Genomic DNA, 19,169 nt, shown 5'->3' on the forward strand with positions numbered 1-19,169 from the left:
GATATGCCACGTCGGAATGTGTATGTATTTTGGACAAATTTTTTGCAATATAAAGTACCCTACATCAGAGGGCTTCTCAGTGCTAAATGGTCAAATGAACCAAACAGGTACCCTCTGCAGGATGAGGTACACTCTGAATTACAAATTTACCGCTTTGTTTACCGTGGCAACAATATTCAAAATTAACTTTTTAATTAAATAAAATGCTTATTTTATTCCAATCTAAACGTACATTCACACAATCGCGTCTCTATATACAAAGTCAAGTACTTGTGTATATATTTAGTTCTACAGGACCAGAGACGAGGTTAGCAGTCATTAATCTACGTGAGTTCCTGGGTGGTGTTGCCTGTGGTGCTGGCAGTCTGCTTTGGCTCTCTATTGCTGGGACCAGCACCACTATCGTCGAGGTTTTCGCTGCTGTTTGGTTCGGGCACTACAGTCTCTGTTGACTTGGGGGATCCCTGGTCCTGTGGGCCAGTTTGGGTTTCGGTTTCAGTGCTCCCAGACTCGTTGCGGGCACCCTGATCCTCCTCGTCGGAGTATTCTACGCTGGAAATCGAGGGATTTCGCTGCAAAATCAATAAAAGAGGTTTAGGGAGTGTTGACTCCTAAACTTTGAACCCCAAAACTCACTGTTTCTCTGCGAGATTTGCACTCGAAGAACCTTATCTTACGCGAGTCCCGCATTCGCGTCAATCGCATTAGGAGCGAGTAGTGTTGCTCCACGCGGTGTAAACATGTTTTACATATGGTTTTTGGCAAGGGATCAGTCGGAGATATCTGAACAAATCAATAAAAATTGCTATGTAGTGGAAAACAAAGGTTTGCGCAAACCTCTTATTGCGAATGTTGATTTTGGGTACATACAAGCATGTTTTATTATGCATAGATGTCCAGCATTTCTATTGCATATTTAATATAGTTATACTCACTGTTATTGGTAGATAGCCGTTGATTTTCTCAACAAGGCACAAACGTTGTCCATGATCACTATAAATATGTATTACTGTGCGGTGCATCTCTGAACAGAGTCGGCACAGGAATCCGGATATACACGCCTTTTCAATGCTCCCCATCTCAACCGATTTGTAGGATTGCTATATCCTCAGCTGCCAATGCAATGTCGGTTAATTCAAAGCCAACCAAAACAACTTTCCAAAAATATTGTATTAATACTTTTCAGATATGTGTTGTGTACATATGTTTCTGCCTTAGGGTTGTATTTCCGATTACACTTGCAGGTTGCCAACTTGTTTTTGGTCTAGTCGATAGTTCGCAACATTAAACTAACTGCAGTTTTCGTTCCATTCAAAATGACCAGAAATGCACATAGATAACTCTAAAGAAAACTACTGATTTTAAAAATTATGAACAACTGGAATCGGCACAAAAAGTCACTGTTAGAACAGTGTTAATTAAACTTGTTCAAAGTGCTATAAAGTCTGGTTTATTTTCAAATAACTCCATGAAATAAAGAAAAACAAAATTAGGTCCCATCGCAATTATTATAATAACAATAATTATTAAGAAACTTAAACAGACTTTTTACCGGGAAAATCTGCTTGGAATAGAAAATTATATGTAGTTTCACCTTCTGTCAAACTTTTTTTTTATTATTAATTGTTATATCTAAATAAAAATAGAGACCATAAAATAATTATCATGATAAGAATCCTTGCAGAGTCTCATAGGATAATGACGCGCTATTCAGGGATTGAATATTCTGAGTAGCGAAGCCCTTGAAGTTTGTGCACTGATTAAAACCAGGATCCATCATAAGAAGCGATTGTGTTTTTTGGTTCGACAAGCCAAAGAAAACCTCTCCTTGCACGTCAAAGGGTATTTTTACTTTAACATTGGGTGATCTCTGAATAGAGTTTAGAAGTTCCATGTGGCAAGTGTTGGCGCTTTCTCCGAAGAATACCCCATCCAAATCATTATCGGGGATTATTTGAAACTGGGGAATTCCTGCGTTATTTAGTATTTTACAAGTGAAGACACACTTTTTACGCGGATCCTTGGGATGAGCATAAATCCTGGTGGCCACGTATCCAACTGGATATATCCAACTCTCGTTGTGGAAATTTGGATTCACTGATATTATCTCGCCCAGAGAGTGCAACAATACATTATTCAGGTTCATCGGAAACATGGGTTTCTTTTTTGGCACAATTGTGACATTTTTGGGTTTTACATCTGTTGGTTTTTTATGCAAAACCACCGGCTTGCTTTTCTTCAATCCTCCCTGATTGTCTGATGGTTCTATCTTTCCATTTGAAACACCAGGACGTCCATTGTTAGATTTTTCCAGGCCCTCATGAAACATAAGGCGCTCTATCAAGTACAGCCTTTGAGATCTTGTAACTGATAACTCTGCCTGGAGGCGACAAATCTCATCGGCGAGGGAAGCGTTTTCCTAGAAGACAGTTTTGCATGTTAATATGTATATCACAACTTAGCTAAACATCTAGCTTACGAAACCCAAATAAAGCAAGCACAAATGTGTATGTATGTATGAACCATGAGTTTTTTAACAAACATAGAACGTACCCAAATACACACAGGTTTGCCGATTTTCAGTGCATGTTCAAGTCTTACCAGCAGATAACTCTTAACGGAACGCTTTAAACTCTCATACCGCCGCTTATATTTTAAATTCATGGTTTTTTAATTAATAAGTTTAGCAAAAACAAATATGTTAACAGATTGTTGCTATTGTCGGTGGTTTGTTTTGATTATCGGAGGCAGGGTTGCCATTTTGAATACTATCGAACTTAGTAGTTTTTAAGTTGGTATTTTTATTACTAGTATACGAAAATTGTAATTCAAACAAATCTAATCTAATCTCTATTTTGTTTACGAACTATAAATAGAACTTGCAAATGTGGAATTAGTTTATCAAAATTCTCGTCAATTTAATTTGGCATTAGGAAATGACAGAGAGTTGCTAATGGGTTAACCAATCCGTGTTGTCCAATCCTATCTGATGAATGCCATCATTATAGCCCTGTGAAGGACTTAGAAATGTTGAAAAGTTATTTTCGGCGTTCGGACTTAAAGATTTTCGAGAAAACGAAGTAAGTTGTTAAATCAAGAACTAAATTGCTTAAAGGGCTTTCTATAACTAAAAATTGAGCCTTTAAATGCGCAGTTGACCATGAAAGACAGGGTCTGCAAAGGTGGTTACAACACTAACACCTAGCCCTACCTCATTTATGTATTTACTAAGGTGTTTGTGTGTGTGGTACCAACATTGTAGCCATAACCATTAATTAATGGTTACTACTTTATTTCTAATGTATTATCAATTTAAACGATCTTAAGATTATAAACAATAATAGAATTAGAAAAAACACACCGGTCACCATGGCAACAAATGTTTATATGTGTGCTTTAAATTTTCTTTATTCCATTTCTTACTTTCGCCTAATGTTGGTTTACAAACGCACATATCTAAATATAATGTGTGATTGTGTACGGAAGAGCGTGTGAATACAATACTACTGAGAAAAATCTACGTAGGAGAGCAGCTTTGGCAATGAATCACATCGTTTGTTCGGTGCAAATAAGCCGTTAGTATGTTTTTACACTCCGGTGACACTTGTTGGATTCTGTGCTCCCCAAAAAAATCATCTTCGAAATGGACGAGGAACAAATGTGGAAGGGTTTCTTCGTCAAACTGCAAGAACTTAAAATGAATCCACCCACAGAGCACGAGCAAAAGTAAGTTGGATAAATAAATCCAAAAATTGAGACTCACGCACACACCTGTGGAGATCTAAAATCTCACGGATATATTATAAACATTTGTGTTTGCAGGCATGTGGGTTTCTTTAGACAAATATGAACATTTTAGAGAACTGTGTCATCAGATAAATTAAAAATTATAAAGTGGAATAATCATGTGAGCGAGAGACATAAAAAGTGATGTAAGGAAGCTCAATCCACAGATCGATTTTACAAGCACTTGCTAAGTAAACATGACTCAGTTTCAGGGGATTTTGGATTTCTGAATCCTATTCCTTATTAAAAACACACATTGCATTGTTGATAAATCATTCAAATATTGGTATGAAAATGACCCTTTCTAATAAAAATCCCCTTTTGTAGATATCTAGTTTACTTTAATTTTTTTACTGGTTATTAATTGAATTTTATATTCCAGATTACAAGATGGAGATGATGGGTTTTTCGAGAAGTTTGGATCCCTTTTGCGGCAAAAATCTCAAATTGATGAGGGTGTCCTGAAAAGTTCCCTGGCTCCATTTGAGGAAAATGGCAGTACTGGGGCCGAGGAATCGGACGAAAGTCCGGATGGAACTCTACAACTTAGCCAAGATCCGGAGTGCATCAGTATCGATACCTTTGCAACAGAAAGTGAGCAGGCTTCGATTTCTGAAAAGGACATAAGCACAGCTGTTTTAGACTCGGCTCCTGTAATGAATGTAAGTTTTATATTAGGAGACTTAGATCTTTGCTGACTAAGCAAACGAGTTTTAAGTTTTCTATCATATGACTCAATTTAAACAGCTAGCAAAAAGTCACCAACGCTCCAGATAATGTCAAGCTTTCATTAGGCTTTCCCACTGACAAACGTTGCTAATGATAAGCGATAAAACGAGGGAGTAAATAGTATATATTTGTTAAATTATATTATTATACATTTTTGAAGATGGATGTGCCTAAGAAAGCTGTAACTTGTTGCGATATTAGCCATTTATTCTAGGATTCCGGCGATTGAGCTTCTCTAGAAGCACAGATAAAACTAAGCTTTTTTGAACTCCAATGAAGTTACCATTGCGGCTTCCAAATCAAGCAACTCACCATGAATTGCATTGGTGAATATGGGGGCCTTTCAAGCCTGGTCACATTCCTTTCATAATTTTCAAACCTGCCACTGAGGAAATTTCGTCATAGGTCAGTTATTAAGTTTGCAACGGAGCATAACGATCGCAGAAATGTTTTATCTTATACCAACATTTTGCTGTTCGCATGTTTGTCGACTGGGAAGGTGTATTTTAATTGAACAGAAAAAATTAATTCGTGTCCATAGAAACGCTTGAACAATAAACAAATGAACTTGCCAGACGCTCGTTGCACGTTTATATACCGACCGTATAAACAAACTGAATAATGTATACTGATAACATAAACAAGAACTAGAGAGCATGCAAACATACAATGCAGACTGGCCCATTGAACGAGAGGAAAGCTTAATGTACTTAAGAAAATACAATTTTCATTACCACCTTGAGCTTTTTCCTTTTTGTATCCCAAAATAAAACATTTTCTCTTAAGACTGCCTTAATATTACTCACCAACACTTTGGAACCCCCTGTACATATGCACAAATACAGTAGGCAAATGAATCGAAATGAGCGCATACACTTTTTATCTCATGGTCAACGTCAAGATATTTCGGATATCGCGAAGATTTTCGAGACCGGACGCTATTGTACTTAGATACAGACTCTTCATCGAAGCGGTTGGTTCTAGTCGGTGTTCATAAATCAATAGAGTTTTCCGTAAATTTCCCTCGGCTGCCGACCAGATATGTGCGTCTATTTCGATTTGCATATCTGCAAGAAAATATTTGCCAAAAATTTCGCTTGCATCTAAACAAATATAGTGAAGTGATTAGTTACTGAACTTAAACATGAGCTATTTATCCTTACCACGTGTTCTGAATAAGTTCGGTTCACAAAACCCCAACCGGTCTAACCAAAATTCAAAAACCAATAGCCTTACCCGATCCAGTACACGTACCGGATGCGACGATATTAAGCTCCCGAGAAAAGCATCCTCCACCCAATCACTTACGCGTAAAGAGCCATTCGAGCGACGGATGAGCATATTGAATCGAAATGGCAGCATTTCCAGTCGACACTTTCGAGGAGTTCATAAGCATTTACTCGACTCCCATGCAAAGGCAGTTTGCCATTCGATGACCGTAAGTAGAACATATTGTTCATGTGGCAGGTGTAATCAAAGTTTGCTTACGTTGAGAGAATATATCTATAAAAAACAGTTCTTCTCTGGTCCATATTTTCGAAAATCTATGTGTTTATTCATTGTGCCTAGGTAAACAAAGCGATTGTATAAGTTCATTGATTTGAACTTATTGTTGAGTCATTCAAGTTAAGTGTATCGAGTATTTCAGTTTGTGGAATATTTATGTACTTGATTTTTGGCTAACAATTAGGAAATATGTAGAATTTAACCACAGCGAATTCCTCTTCATGGATACATTTTTAAACAATAAAAAACAGTTCAATATTATAGCATAGCTAAAATTTACATATGTTTGTAGGATTTATTTATTTGCATTTACTCGGAAAAATTAGAACTGGAATTGGCTTTGCTTTTTCTTTATGACGTTTTTGTTTACATTTCCGTGATCTGGAATTTGCTGATATTTTCATAGTCTTTGACCTTTAGAAAAGTGATTTATTTCTATTTTTACTCGAGTTCAATTAAAATACTCCCCTTGAATTGATCGGTTCTAAAAGTGGTTTTTCTTTCACTGCAACAGAAACTGCCTGTATTTAATGAGATAATTTCGAGATAAATCTTGTCAATGAAAGCAAATAAATTCAAATTTTTAATAACTCTATTTTGCAGGTTACAGATCTGTATGAAGAGATTTTATTTGAAATTTTCAACAACATCGGCTGTGAAAACAACGACGAGTGCACAAACAGTTTGGTTGAATTTGTGCAGGATGCATTCAAAATTCCGAACTCAACGCATTTGGAAATTTATGAGGCGGCTAGGTTAAAGGAACCGCCAAACGTTAGATTGAATGTCGAGATTATAAAGGCTGAGAACCTAATGTCCAAGGACTCAAATGGCCTATCTGATCCTTTCGTAACCCTTTACCTAGAATCGAATGGTTCCCATCGATACAACTCATCTGTAAAGCCTGCCACACTAAATCCTATATGGGAGGAGCACTTTTCACTGTAAGTGTTGATATATGGAAACAAAAATAAGATCTTGTTTGAACAAACTTATATCTTATTCTAGGCCGATTACCGAAAATGCTCGTGACGAAGTTCTTATTGTTGAAGTCTGGTAAGTGTAGTTTTGTTTGCCAATGATCAATAAAAAGCACTTACAAAGTCAAGTTGACTTGCTGATAACAACTCTGGAACTCCGAAGTGCACTGAAAAATACGTTTAAGCTCTAACATTAATTTAAGCTAAAAATAGAGTAACAAGGTAAATGATGTCTATGCTAAAATGGATCTATATATTTTAGGGACTTCGATGCCGCGGAGACGGTTAAAGAAAAAGTCAACAAAATCCTGGACGTGAAAGGTGTGAAAGGGCTTAGCAAGTTAATGAAAGAAATAGCTGTTACAGCTTCGTCAGGAAAGCACGATAACGAATTAATTGGGAGAGCTGCAATTACGCTGAAGGTAAGAATAAAATCCAAAAATGTATAAAACCACATTAAATTAATTTAAATTTTATTAGTCAATTCCAGTTTCTGGACTAACCGTTTGGTATAATCTGGAGAAGGGAAGCAAGGGAAGGAGTCGAGGATCACTTCTGGTTAATCTCGCCTTGAGTGCGGAAAAGAACAAAAGTGTCGCAGTGCAGGAACACAAGAACTTACTAAAACTGCTGCTGATGTACGAGCTGGAAACCTCGCAGGTGGCCAACTATTGGTGGAGCGGAAAGTTCAGTCCCAACGCGGAACTGATTCGGTCCCAGCATGCTGCCCAGAGTGGATTAACTCCTTTCGATTGTGCTCTTAGTCAGTGGCACGCTTACAGCACCATCCATGAAACTCACAAACTCAACTTTACGCTGTTCAACTCCATTCTGGACGTAGTGGTGCCAGTTATCACCTACATGCAGAATGACTCGGAGGATGTCAAAACATTCTGGGACGGAGTGAGGCGGTTACTTCCATCGTGCTTCGCTGTCCTACGAAAATTAAGATCCAAGAACACCAGTGATAAAAATATAGTTAGGGCCCTTAATGAAGTGCTGGATATTCTTAAGAAGATCAAGGAGTTAGAAGTGCCGGAAAGTGTAGATATTTTCCCCAAATCAGTTTATGGTTGGATACACACAAACGATACCGACGAAACGTGCAATATTGACACTGCCATTGTGGATGCAATAAATACCGGGACGAAGGAATGGCTGGAGCATATAGTCGAGGGCAGCCGGCAGTCCAAAAACAATGAAACTGATGATGAGAAGCTGCAGTACGTCATAAAACTTATTCAAATGGTGCGGTCTGATCTTCAACGAGCCATGGAATTCTTTGATAAAATATTTTACCAGTAAGTTCATGATAATAATGTTTATTTTGCATGACTTATTTGCTTTCTTCGATTTCAGCAAAATTCAGCTAAACTATTCCGCAATCCTATATTTATTTTACGACTCAAAACTTGCTGAAATTTGTAAAACCATTATAATAGATGTATGCAATAACATCAAGAGGTTAGATGTGCCAGACGATCAATTTGAATATTTGCCAAACCTTGAGAATGTAAATATGGGAACCACGTTATTTGAAGTGTATTTAATACTCAAACGTTACGTGCAATTAGGTAAGGCAATGAAAAAATGATAAATTAGCTTAATAACTTATTATATATTCTGCTCTATTAGGTGAATCTCTCTGTTCCGAAAGTCTGGAACTGGCAAACTTTTACCCATGGTTCGAAAGGGGGGTTACTCATTGGCTTGATATTTCAATAATTAAGGCTTTAAGTCGTATTCAAAAAGCAATTGATTTGGATCAGCTTAAAGCTGTGGACGAAACAGTTAAATACAGCTCTTCGGCTGTGGATACACTCTCCATATTCTATCAAATCAAAATATTTTGGCAGCAGCTGGACTGGCCGGAAATCGAGGGATCCTACATATTTGTGGCAAAAATTGTCAACGTAAGAGTGCGAATTATTTTAATTCAATAGTTTTGATTCAATAAAAAATCAATTGTTGCAGGATCTTTGTAGGTGCTGCATATTTTATGCTCAACAAATGTCGCGAAGAGTCGAAAACATTACGCTGCTGGGAGACAGTAACAAGAACTTCAGTAAGTCAATTTATACAATTTTAAGTGCTTAACTTATTTGTTTTATTTATAGCTTTATCGGAAGAGTGGTGCATAGCCATTAACAACATGGATTACATTCGTCAGAGCTTACCATCATTCATTAAGGTGGGAATTTTGTTTTCTCTTAGGAATATTTTACAATATATAAAAGAACATTTTCGATTCCAGGAACTCAGCATTGATGATATCATTAAGAAATTGGGAGAGTATCGCACAAATTTAGAGGCTGAACGTTGTGCAAACACAATCAAAACTGTAATCGAAAATGCACTGGACACCGAGCGCAACCAGATCGTTGAGCTTATAGAGATTGTTGCCCGAAGAATGGCTCCACCAATAAAAAGATATTTGGCCGAAGGTGCTGAGGTCCTTGCCAAAGACTCAAACTCAATGGACCAATTAATGATGTACTTAGAAGCCTCGCTGTCCACGCTATACGATACTCTTAACGAAATAAACTTTCAAAGGGTATTGGATGCCATTTGGTCTGAGTTGTCAATTATAATGTACGACCTCATCCAATCCAACCTTGATGTAAGTTTGCTAATTTGAGGCATCTGGGAGCCTTTATAAATATATATGAATTTTAATTTCAGAAACGTCGACCGCCAGCCTTCTTTCAAAACCTAAACAACACTCTTCAGACGATGATGGACAGTTTTAAAATGGGAAACATTCAAACCTCGGACGTGAAGATTTTGTCTTCAATTCAAAGTAGACTAAGGCTGTATTCTTTGGAAACAGCGGATCTTATTCATCAGTATTACTTGGAGCGTCTGGAATACCAAAAGAGCCAAGAGTCGTCTCCCTATGGACAGCTTACCATAACGGCTCAATTAACTGATTCCGGTTTACTGGTAAGACCTAACTCAAGTGTTTCCAAATCTTTTTCATTCATTTTTAAATTTTATAGTTAACTATTTTAAATGCACGCAACCTGGTTGCAATGGACTCGAACGGCTCTGTCGATTCATTTGTCAAAGCAAGTTTCTTGCCCACAAGCAGATTCAATGATTTACAAACTGTAAAGACCAACGTTCACAATAAAAGTTGCTTTCCGCTTTACGACCAGGACTTTCGTATGTAAGTAAACAAATAATAAATAATGTAATGTAATAAATAATGGATACCTCTCTTAATAGAAACTTGAGTGAACAACAGCGGAGTGACAAAAATAGCCTGATTTTATTCAGTGTCAAGGACAAAGACTTATTTGGAATGTCTAGCCAGTATATCGCAGAGAGCTATATTTCATTCGCAGATCTCGAGGCAACACCACCAGGAGAACAAATCATGATGAATTTGTCTAGACCAGAATATACAGGTATGTCAACCCTCTCTGCTTGGATTTGACGCAATTAAATATAAAATATTTTCAGATTCCGATTCGCTGCGAGCACTGGAATACCGACTGGGTGATAAGCAAGCCAAGGATTTCCTAAAAAAATTGAAAAACCGATCCTTCTCATAAGTTGTGAAAATTAATCAAAAGCAATACGTTGTAAAAAGCAATAAAAACTATTTTTATATTTTTACGGCGATTAAAATAATAATCCAAATAGCCATTTGTTTCATATTCTTTTATTGGAACAAAAACCAAAAAAGGTCTTTAGGTATAAATACATAACACTCACTTTTTACGATTTAAGAGTTATTTTTAGATTTTTTAAATAAATAATAACTAAAAGGTATTCGTATTAAATTATATTACTCGTATAGGGCTTGAATTACGCGCACATGAATAACAGTAAGATCTTAAGGCAAAAACTACTATGGCTCAAGTTTTTCCCAATGTGCTTTATTGGCGGCGACGAGTGTTACGTTGTTTGTCAAAACGCATTTCCATTTCCTCAAGAACCTTTGGAGTGTAGCGCACTACCAGTTTCACAGATCCAACGGCCTGCTTTAACAACTCAACGGCCTTTTCGTGATTTTCTCCTTCAACAGACTAAAATAATTTAAATTTGTAAACGTTAGACAACGTCAAAGTATGCCTAAGTGAACTGGACTTACCACACCGTTGACAGATAAAAGCTGATCGCCTCTTTTGAGACCTCCGTGCCGATCAGCCACTCCCCCAGGTATTATACGGGATATATAGATTGGCGAATTTTGCTCCTTGCCTCCCATTACGTTGAAGCCTAAGCCTATAAAAACAATTTCAAGTTATCGAAAACTTAAAAAATCTGACATAAGCAACATTTACAAAAAAAAAAAAAAATAGTTGAACACAGATTGCTTTTAAAACTAATCTCAAACGTTTTGAGGTATGCCACTTTGAAATCCAGAACAAATTGTCAAAGTTATGGGCTAGATGAAAAGGGCGTGGCTTACCCTCCTCCGTTTTTGGGAGTTCGACCACCCGAGGATGTGCATGACCTTCGCTGGCGGCAAAGGCTGCAACGGTGGCCTTAGCGGTGGCGGAAGCACGCACATCGTGGGATCCTTGGATGTCCACCGTCTCGTAAACATGCTCGTACACCTCCCGAACGGATGTCATAAACTCGGAATTGAGCACCTTTTGCAGGGCAGCCAGTTTTGTTGTGGGGAAGTCTCCACTGGCCTGCAGTTTTTCCAAGAGCTCTATCGATCTTTTGACATCTAAAATGTATATAATTTGACGTAAATTATTTTATATATTTATTGATATTATTTATCCTTACCCCTTGACAAAGTCAGTGGCTCTGCGTTATCAGCCATATTGTTGTTTAATTTAAATATATCAAGAAAAATACCTGACCTGAATATTATTAGTCGAGAAGCTGAAAATAGTGTGACCGCAATGCACTAGAGCTGAGAATCATACTTTTAGAAAATGGGTTGTATTATATTTGAGTTTAATTTTATAAAAACTTTTACTGAGTTTTTAAATATTTTGATGTTTTGATATATAAACTCTGAAAACAAAACAAATTTTAGTGATCTCAGTGTAATTAATATAATATTAGGTCGCTATAAGTTTTGGTATTATTATACTTTTACTGCTTTGGTCCTATTACTTCGCATTGACAATTTTGATAGACTTAATTTGTTAAAAGTAAACAATTGTGAAATATTTATTAATATGAGCTTGCCAGCAGCTCTCTTGCAGCGCCTAAAAAAGCGAGGTCTCGTAACCAAACAAACTGGTATGTATTATTTTCTTCGTATGTATTTCTTCTTTATATTCTTAAGTACGTTTTTCATCTTACCCCAGGAACCACACCGATATCGGAAGCTATAGAGGAAATTATAGCCGAAAACTACGACGACGATGACAAGAGCGCCCCATACCCATATAAAGAGGACATAGCTCCGGAACCAAAACGCAGGAGCGCCGAGGAGCAGTTTTGGTCGCACCGCATTAAGGAGCGCATCGGCGTTAATGAGTCTTACCACGGATATAAGCTTTGCCCAAACAAATACAACATCTACCACAAGTGCTCCCTATACTGTGTTAACAAATTTAACAGTTCTCCGCACTCGCAACCAAGTCATAAATATCTAAAACGCTATAAGAGACTTTTGCGAAAATATCCCCTGGAGGCAGGATGGAAGGATGTATACGACAAGGGCTGCAAGGCTTACTACTTTTACAACTCAACCACGCAAACCGTTTCCTGGTTGCCGCCATCTCATCCGAAGGCCCGAGTTACAAACAGTGCTGCTGTATTTCGCAGGCAACTGGCCAATTCCAACGACGAGTATACCTTCGACTCCAGCAGCTTGATTTTACCTAAATCTTCTGCTCTTAATGAGCTCAATGAGCCTGAGAACGCATTCAGTTCATCTAGTTTCGTACCTCCCAAGAAGCAAAAGTCAAGGGATTTGGATCGCAAGCTTCAGCGACGACGACGAAATGATAACTAGTAGCATTCTAAATACAAGGAAATAAAACGTAATTGTACCCAACTCAACTTTATCATAATAGATTTAAAAATGTACACTCTTCTTTATTGAATTGCTAGCTTAAGACAATGAATGGTGGTGCCGCGAAACAACTAAATCGGCCGTAGCGGGAATTTGATTAAAGAAGCAACTCGATAAATATTGTGACACGAGTCTGGAAATATGTTAAATTGATTTTGAGGCGGCGATTAAAGCCCTCAACATGAGGATGCGGTGGAAACACTTTCACCAAACCATGTGCTATGTGTAGTGTTTTAACCAGGATTTATATATTGGTGAAAGATCAATACAAGTATTTTTGGGTTTATTTTAAGGTTCGCTTTCCTTTAACAACAACTGGTCGGTTTCTTATGTAGCCCTTGCGACGTTTCGAGTTCTGAAATACAGATTCAATAAATATTAGTATTCTTTACCAATGGTTTTCAACTGTACCTTTCTGGAGATAAAGTTAGCTGGGGGAATCGTTCTCTCCTTGGTTTTCAGAGATGGTCTGTTAAACTCGTGTGGTTTCTTAACCCTATAGATGCGAACAAGCCAGTGTTCTGTTGTGTAGGCCTCCTCCAGGTAGGTCAGGTCAAAGTCCTTATTTCCAATGACGGCATTACGAGTGCGATCGTATCCCGATGGTCCTCTGAAATGTGTACTTAGCAATATTCTTTACCTGAAATTATTTTCTCAGCTTACCTGTAGTCCAATTTCAGTTCCCCGAATCTGTAGTAGCTTAGTTTGTACATAAGGCAGTTAAGTAGAGCCGGAGCACCTTCGGCGTCCACCCTGAATTCACCACGGTCCGTAAAGTAATCGCTTTCCTTAATGTCTTTGGGATGTTCGCCCTCGGCAATTCGGACCATCCAGAGGAATTTGTTGATGTCGTCACCAGAGTAACCAATCACACCGCCAAAGATCACCAGAACGTAGTCCACGTCAAGAGAGGTCATAATTTCATAAGATTTTTCCTCGGTGGAGGACATCGCCTTGCCAACAAGCGCAATGTGACTGTTGTTCCACGTATTGTTGTCCACTAAAGTTGTTCTGTTTGCCATGCCCGCTATCTGGTAACCGTAATCCCACCATGACATGACTCGAGCATCATCGGCTGTGTTTTGTGAAAGCCAGTAGTAAGCCTCCCTGAAGTCGTCCAGAATATTTCGGGATCTGTAAAAGATTATTATTTAAATAAATCAATATAATACAACTTATATGTTTATTTACCCATCTTGACTGTTGTGGAAAGCGAGCACAATGGAGGGGCTGGAGTAGGCATTGCTGGTTACCCAGGTGCAGTGAACAGCAAACATCATCAACAGCATTAGAACGGCCAAAATAACAATACTCTTCAGATTCGAGCTGATGCCAGTGTCCTGCTGGGCATCATGTTTGGTTCGGTGCTTCAGTTTTCCAGCCTGCAAATAGTTGTTTTTAAAACCTCACAATTGACTTCGTATACAAGTTACTCACCTTGTCGTACAGGGTCTTCTTCTCAATGGAATCCTCAGCCTCGTCAATTTCAGTGGCCGTGGTTACGGATGTGCCCATTCGTTTTGACGAATCCTCTTGCAGGAAAACATCCAGCAGACCCGAGAAGGCCACTCCAGCCAGCATGCACACCACAGGCGTCAGTGTTAGCATCAAACGCACCATCACTCCGGCAAAATAGACCGCGCTGATTGCGTAAAGCACTACGAAAACGCGCTCGTCGTTGATCTGCTTGATGCAGTACCACACTCCCACGGGGAATGCGCACACCAGGATGTGCAGATCGAAGAAGAACGAGAACCAGGTTGTCGGCTGATGCTCCGACACCGAGGCGATGATAGGAATGTGAATCTTGGCGTAGCCAGTGTCCCAGAGCGAGTAGAAACGTCCACTCCACGGGGCGACAACGCCCAGCATGGTTAGCACCACGACGGCCACAAAGACGCCAATTCCAACCAGCAATCCGCCGACGATGAACAGCTTGCGGAACTCATGACGCGACAACACGGACTGCAGATGCCGCAAGGTGGCCACGGCCATCAGAAGAACAAAGACTCCCAAGGCAGCCATGTGCTCGCTGGTGCGGATGGGCTGGAATCCCACGAAGGGGATCTGCATGGAGAACAGCAGTCCCAGGATGTAGAAGGTGCTGTAGCTGGTTAGCAGGCGCGGCGAGTAGCGGCCCATGATGAGCAGCACGAAGACGTGAAGCGGGATAAGGTTGATGATGAACACGTAGCCTCCCCATGCTGACACCATGTAGAAGTAGGACAAAGCAGCGGCGGCGGACCAGAAAACGGATCCCGTCTTCACGGAACGCACCCACAGGAAGTAGGTGAACTGCAGTGCGAATATGGCAATGCCTTCATTGTCGTACGATCCGGCCACCGATCTGCTGATGTATCCAGGCACGATAGCGATGAAGCTGGCGGCGAAGAGACCGGCGCCAGCTGACCACAACTCCTTGGTCAGCAGATACGTGGAAATGGAGGTCAGACCGCTGAAGACTGGCGCCAAGAACACGCAGATATCACGAATGTGCACTGGGATGTTGAGTACGTGCAGCAGCCAGTGAATTCCACCCGATGTGATCATCAAGCCGGGGTACACAGTGCCGCCCACAATCCTGCCCAGCGGGTACCAGGCACGCTCGTCAAACCAGTTGAGGAAGTTGTACCAACCATTCTGCACCATGTAGGCGGTAGCCCGGTAGTTGAACCAAGGATCAAACTCATGGATTATCGACTCGAAGCGGATTACGGCAAAGAGGCGAGAAGAAAATCCGGCCAGCCAGGCAATTAGCAGAATGGCGAATGTTATCAGGCTGCTGTAGCCAGCAACCTTGCTGTTCAGCATCTTCGGTGTCCGATTCATGTCCCTATTCCAGCCAGTAACTTAATAATTATAACCGATCTGAAATGCAACGACACATTCTTCGCTTAGACACGTAGTCTAAAAAAAATTGCCGGGTAGACTGCCAACTCGGTCGAAAATGTGTTATCGATAGAGCAATCGAAGAAAAAGACCGGCACAACGGTATCTTTTTGGAATTTTTAGTTTTTGTAAGCTGTAACGTTTTTTTTGGTTAGGTATTTTTTGATACAAATTGGTATGTTTAAAATTGTATAAAAATATATTACCATCTGTTAATTTTTGGGTATTTATAGGTTTTAGTAGATATTTTATAAACTCATTGATAGTTTTGTATTTATTTTGTATAACATATTATTAAAGTTATATAGTATGTATGATATTGACCAACTCCTTTTGATTCTGTTTCAATTCCGAAAGTGTCAATATTCAATAGTCGACAGCCCTCCCATCTCTAGATTGGAACGGAACTACTAAATAAAAAAAAACTAGTTCAGTAAACTAATTCCCGTCTCATGCCACAAGAGTTGTATAAATAAAACAAAACAAAATTGGAAAATAAAATGAATAATGGAAATATTAAACGCCTTCAAAAGAAACTAAGTGTTTCTAAAAAGCCTGCCGTCACAGTGGACTCACCCTTGGCCAAATATCCTTTTCAAATTAAATCATAATCTTTATTATTTACATTTTTAGCCGGTGTTTACAAATCTGCTCGGTTGCCAATTATTTTGAAGTTATTTTCAAATCCTTGATCGCTACGTGTTTTCCTTAACTAAATTATATTATACGTATGACTCCTCAGGAACCTTGACCTGTATAATTTGCAGGATTCCCATAAAGCCCAGCGTTTGGAAGGTGCACATCAACTCCAAGCAACACAAACTGAATGTGGATCAAGCCAAGCAGAACAAGATTGAAAAACCTGTCACTAATTCGGTCCCAAAGGAACCACCGTCCCCATCTTTTAAGGCTCCTCTTGCTGTAAAATCCGACACACAGCCGATAAACACTTTACAGACGAGCCAGGAGAAAAATCGTCCTATCATTCAAGAAAAAAGTCCTCAACCAAATACAAATAACAAACCAGTTAAAGAATCTGTCACCGAACAATTGCCCGAAAAGTTCTTTGACGAGGATAAGACTAACAAAACTGAAGCTGCCCGACTTCAAGACGAAGAATGGCAGCGATTCCAACAGGAGATCAAGAAAGCTGCTACAGAATCTAGTGTTATTGTAGCCGACGAGCAAGAGGACATCAATCTCAAGAGACACATTAAGGAAATAGACGAGCAGATTGATAATTGGAAGAGGTTCATTAAAATAAATGATCAAAAAACTATGCTCCTGAATAAAAAGCGAAAAGTTAACCCGAAAGTGGAAATCGACCCTGAATTAAGTTCAAGCGAAGAAGACTGTAGTGTGGATGATTTGTACGACTGGAGAACGAAGAACTTGCACAGATAAGAGTTATTTTAATTAAAATGTTACTGTTAAAAAACACAAAATTTGATTTTTAATCGAAGGGGAATTATTAATTTCAAAAACCAAACCAAAGGGGTAATCAATTTTTCCTTAAAATGTTGCTAAAGTTATAATGAAGAGTTGAAAAGAAAATGCATGAAAGTGGTTTGAAAACAGCTGACCATCTATTTGACCATGGAGAAAGTCTGCGAATCAACCAGGTAGAAATTTGAATATGTGGCCACACTAGTAAACTCTCGCGTTTTGTATTAAGGTGAAACGATTCGAACGCTACATTACGCTCAAACTTAGTACATATTTTATGTTACACTAATTAGTTACACACTTATTTATTCTTAGGCCGTATTTACAGAATAAAATTGTTATTTCTTTGTTTAAGTTTTGCGATTTGTACGTTTAAGATTCACAAATGTTTTATTGTTGATAAAAATGTTTTGATTTCGTTTGATAATTTGATCAGTTCCCATAAAACAAAAATATCCCGTTGTTACAATGATATCTAATTCGTGAACATGAGTTTCAAATATATATTCTTAGTTTTGATGTTGACGATGAATTATTCCAGCCTTTTGTGCTTGGAATATTCAAATGGTTTTAATGAATCGGCAGTTATAAACACAATTCACACAGGCCAAAGTAAACGAACCAGTAAATTTCTATTTGACACAATTTTTCGCATAAGTTCAGGAGTTTCAAATGCTTTTGGACTTTCGGATACCGATGACGAAGTGGAGTACACAGAAAATTCGAGTCTCAAAAATTGTGATTGTGGTGCGTAAAGTCCAAGTTCTTTTGTATATAAACTGTCTTACCATAAAAAGTCCGGCATGTGATTAAGCCATTTAACATGACCTATTTAATTTCACTTTCACAGACTGTGGCTTCTCCAACGAAGAAATAAGAATTGTTGGAGGGAAACCAACCGGGGTGAACCAGTATCCGTGGATGGCGCGAATCGTTTATGATGGGAAATTTCATTGCGGCGGATCGTTGCTGACCAAGGATTACGTACTCTCAGCGGCTCATTGCGTGAAAAAACTGAGAAAATCCAAAATCAGAATTATCTTTGGAGATCACGACCAGGAAATCACCTCGGAGTCTCATGCCATTCAACGGGCTGTTACAGCCGTAATAAAACACAAAAGCTTTGACCCAGATACATACAACAATGATATTGCGCTGTTGAGACTTCGCAAGCCTATTTCGTTTTCTAAAATCATAAAGCCTATTTGTCTTCCGCGGTACAATTACGATCCGGCAGGTAATAACTTTGAACTTTCACCTAAAAAACAGGATTACATATTCTTTTCATATTCAATATCTATTTGTTATTTTCCAGGTCGAATTGGAACAGTAGTTGGCTGGGGACGCACGTCCGAGGGCGGAGAACTGCCGTCCATTGTTAACCAAGTGAAGGTTCCCATTATGTCCATCACGGAATGCCGTAATCAAAAATACAAAAGTACTCGAATTACCTCATCGATGTTGTGCGCGGGCAGACCGAGCATGGACTCGTGCCAGGGCGATAGTGGAGGACCGCTGTTGTTATCTAATGGAGTTAAGTATTTTATCGTCGGAATCGTTTCCTGGGGCGTCGGATGCGGCCGCGATGGATATCCTGGTGTTTACTCGAGAGTGAGCAAATTCATTCCGTGGATTAAATCTAATTTAGAAAATACATGCCTGTGTTCTTAGTCAATGTTGAAATACTCGAATATATTTATTACCTAGCTAAGTCCGTTTTAATACAAAGTGTCTTTGTTATTCTACCATGCAATCGAAAATAAAAAGTAAAGTTTTATTTAAAAATCTAAAAGTTACTTTGAACTAGCAATTCTGGTCGATAGTTTAAGTACTGCAAG

General features: G+C 38.9%; 8 protein-coding genes across 12 annotated transcripts; 4 read left to right on the plus strand and 4 right to left on the minus strand.

Moving 5' to 3' along the window:
* Positions 1-187: 187 nt before the first annotated feature.
* LOC108095792 lies at positions 188-1,236 on the minus strand. Of its 2 annotated transcripts, XM_017197051.2 has the most exons (4): positions 1,180-1,236; positions 936-1,112; positions 637-783; positions 188-572 (listed from the first exon to the last, which is right to left on the minus strand). In XM_017197051.2, the coding sequence occupies exons 2-4, from the start codon at positions 1,077-1,079 to the stop codon at positions 324-326; spliced, it is 540 nt and encodes a 179-aa protein (XP_017052540.1). In that variant the 5' UTR covers positions 1,080-1,112; positions 1,180-1,236; the 3' UTR covers positions 188-323. The 2 variants fall into 2 exon arrangements, with proteins under 2 accessions (XP_017052540.1, XP_017052539.1); XM_017197050.2 differs by having other exon boundaries at positions 936-1,233.
* A 359-nt stretch (positions 1,237-1,595) lies between these two features.
* LOC108095786 (transforming growth factor beta regulator 1) lies at positions 1,596-2,746 on the minus strand. Its single transcript, XM_017197043.2, has 2 exons — positions 2,602-2,746; positions 1,596-2,419 (listed from the first exon to the last, which is right to left on the minus strand). The coding sequence occupies exons 1-2, from the start codon at positions 2,662-2,664 to the stop codon at positions 1,664-1,666; spliced, it is 819 nt and encodes a 272-aa protein (XP_017052532.1). The 5' UTR covers positions 2,665-2,746; the 3' UTR covers positions 1,596-1,663.
* A 66-nt stretch (positions 2,747-2,812) lies between these two features.
* LOC108095783 (protein unc-13 homolog 4B) lies at positions 2,813-10,648 on the plus strand. 3 transcript variants are annotated; one of them, XM_017197036.1, is made up of 16 exons: positions 2,813-3,080; positions 3,487-3,726; positions 4,169-4,448; positions 6,625-6,965; positions 7,030-7,077; positions 7,264-7,423; positions 7,482-8,302; positions 8,361-8,575; positions 8,637-8,914; positions 8,976-9,066; positions 9,119-9,192; positions 9,256-9,621; positions 9,684-9,944; positions 10,001-10,170; positions 10,230-10,411; positions 10,467-10,648. In XM_017197036.1, exons 2-16 carry the CDS (start codon positions 3,644-3,646, stop codon positions 10,556-10,558), a joined length of 3,462 nt encoding a protein of 1,153 aa, XP_017052525.1. In that variant the 5' UTR covers positions 2,813-3,080; positions 3,487-3,643; the 3' UTR covers positions 10,559-10,648. The 3 variants fall into 3 exon arrangements, with proteins under 3 accessions (XP_017052525.1, XP_017052526.1, XP_017052527.1); XM_017197037.1 differs by lacking the exon at positions 3,487-3,726; XM_017197038.1 differs by lacking the exons at positions 2,813-3,080; positions 3,487-3,726; positions 4,169-4,448 and adding an exon at positions 5,660-5,953.
* Positions 10,649-10,652: 4 nt separating this feature from the next.
* On the minus strand, positions 10,653-11,875 carry LOC108095789 (protein lin-7 homolog C). The gene is made up of 4 exons (XM_017197047.1): positions 11,751-11,875; positions 11,422-11,688; positions 11,101-11,234; positions 10,653-11,035 (listed from the first exon to the last, which is right to left on the minus strand). The coding sequence occupies exons 1-4, from the start codon at positions 11,785-11,787 to the stop codon at positions 10,886-10,888; spliced, it is 588 nt and encodes a 195-aa protein (XP_017052536.1). The 5' UTR covers positions 11,788-11,875; the 3' UTR covers positions 10,653-10,885.
* Positions 11,876-12,066: 191 nt separating this feature from the next.
* Positions 12,067-13,121, plus strand: LOC108095787. Of its 2 annotated transcripts, XM_017197045.1 has the most exons (3): positions 12,067-12,215; positions 12,284-12,964; positions 13,035-13,121. In XM_017197045.1, exons 1-2 carry the CDS (start codon positions 12,152-12,154, stop codon positions 12,934-12,936), a joined length of 717 nt encoding a protein of 238 aa, XP_017052534.1. In that variant the 5' UTR covers positions 12,067-12,151; the 3' UTR covers positions 12,937-12,964; positions 13,035-13,121. The 2 variants fall into 2 exon arrangements, with proteins under 2 accessions (XP_017052534.1, XP_017052533.1); XM_017197044.2 differs by lacking the exon at positions 13,035-13,121 and having other exon boundaries at positions 12,284-13,010.
* On the minus strand, positions 12,995-15,939 carry LOC108095784 (dolichyl-diphosphooligosaccharide--protein glycosyltransferase subunit STT3B). The gene is made up of 5 exons (XM_017197040.2): positions 14,434-15,939; positions 14,188-14,378; positions 13,660-14,130; positions 13,408-13,606; positions 12,995-13,351 (listed from the first exon to the last, which is right to left on the minus strand). The coding sequence occupies exons 1-5, from the start codon at positions 15,823-15,825 to the stop codon at positions 13,280-13,282; spliced, it is 2,325 nt and encodes a 774-aa protein (XP_017052529.1). The 5' UTR covers positions 15,826-15,939; the 3' UTR covers positions 12,995-13,279.
* Positions 15,940-16,335: 396 nt separating this feature from the next.
* LOC108095946 (zinc finger protein 830) lies at positions 16,336-17,330 on the plus strand. The gene is made up of 2 exons (XM_017197283.2): positions 16,336-16,471; positions 16,614-17,330. The coding sequence occupies exons 1-2, from the start codon at positions 16,386-16,388 to the stop codon at positions 17,287-17,289; spliced, it is 762 nt and encodes a 253-aa protein (XP_017052772.1). The 5' UTR covers positions 16,336-16,385; the 3' UTR covers positions 17,290-17,330.
* A 100-nt stretch (positions 17,331-17,430) lies between these two features.
* LOC108095945 (trypsin-1) lies at positions 17,431-19,002 on the plus strand. Its single transcript, XM_017197282.2, has 3 exons — positions 17,431-18,078; positions 18,182-18,568; positions 18,647-19,002. Exons 1-3 carry the CDS (start codon positions 17,820-17,822, stop codon positions 19,000-19,002), a joined length of 1,002 nt encoding a protein of 333 aa, XP_017052771.1. The 5' UTR covers positions 17,431-17,819.
* Positions 19,003-19,169: the final 167 nt, after the last annotated feature.

The sequence above is a fragment of the Drosophila ficusphila genome, unplaced genomic scaffold, assembly GCF_018152265.1.
Source record: "Drosophila ficusphila isolate 14025-0441.05 unplaced genomic scaffold, ASM1815226v1 contig_791, whole genome shotgun sequence".
NCBI classification, from domain to species: Eukaryota; Metazoa; Arthropoda; class Insecta; order Diptera; family Drosophilidae; genus Drosophila; species Drosophila ficusphila.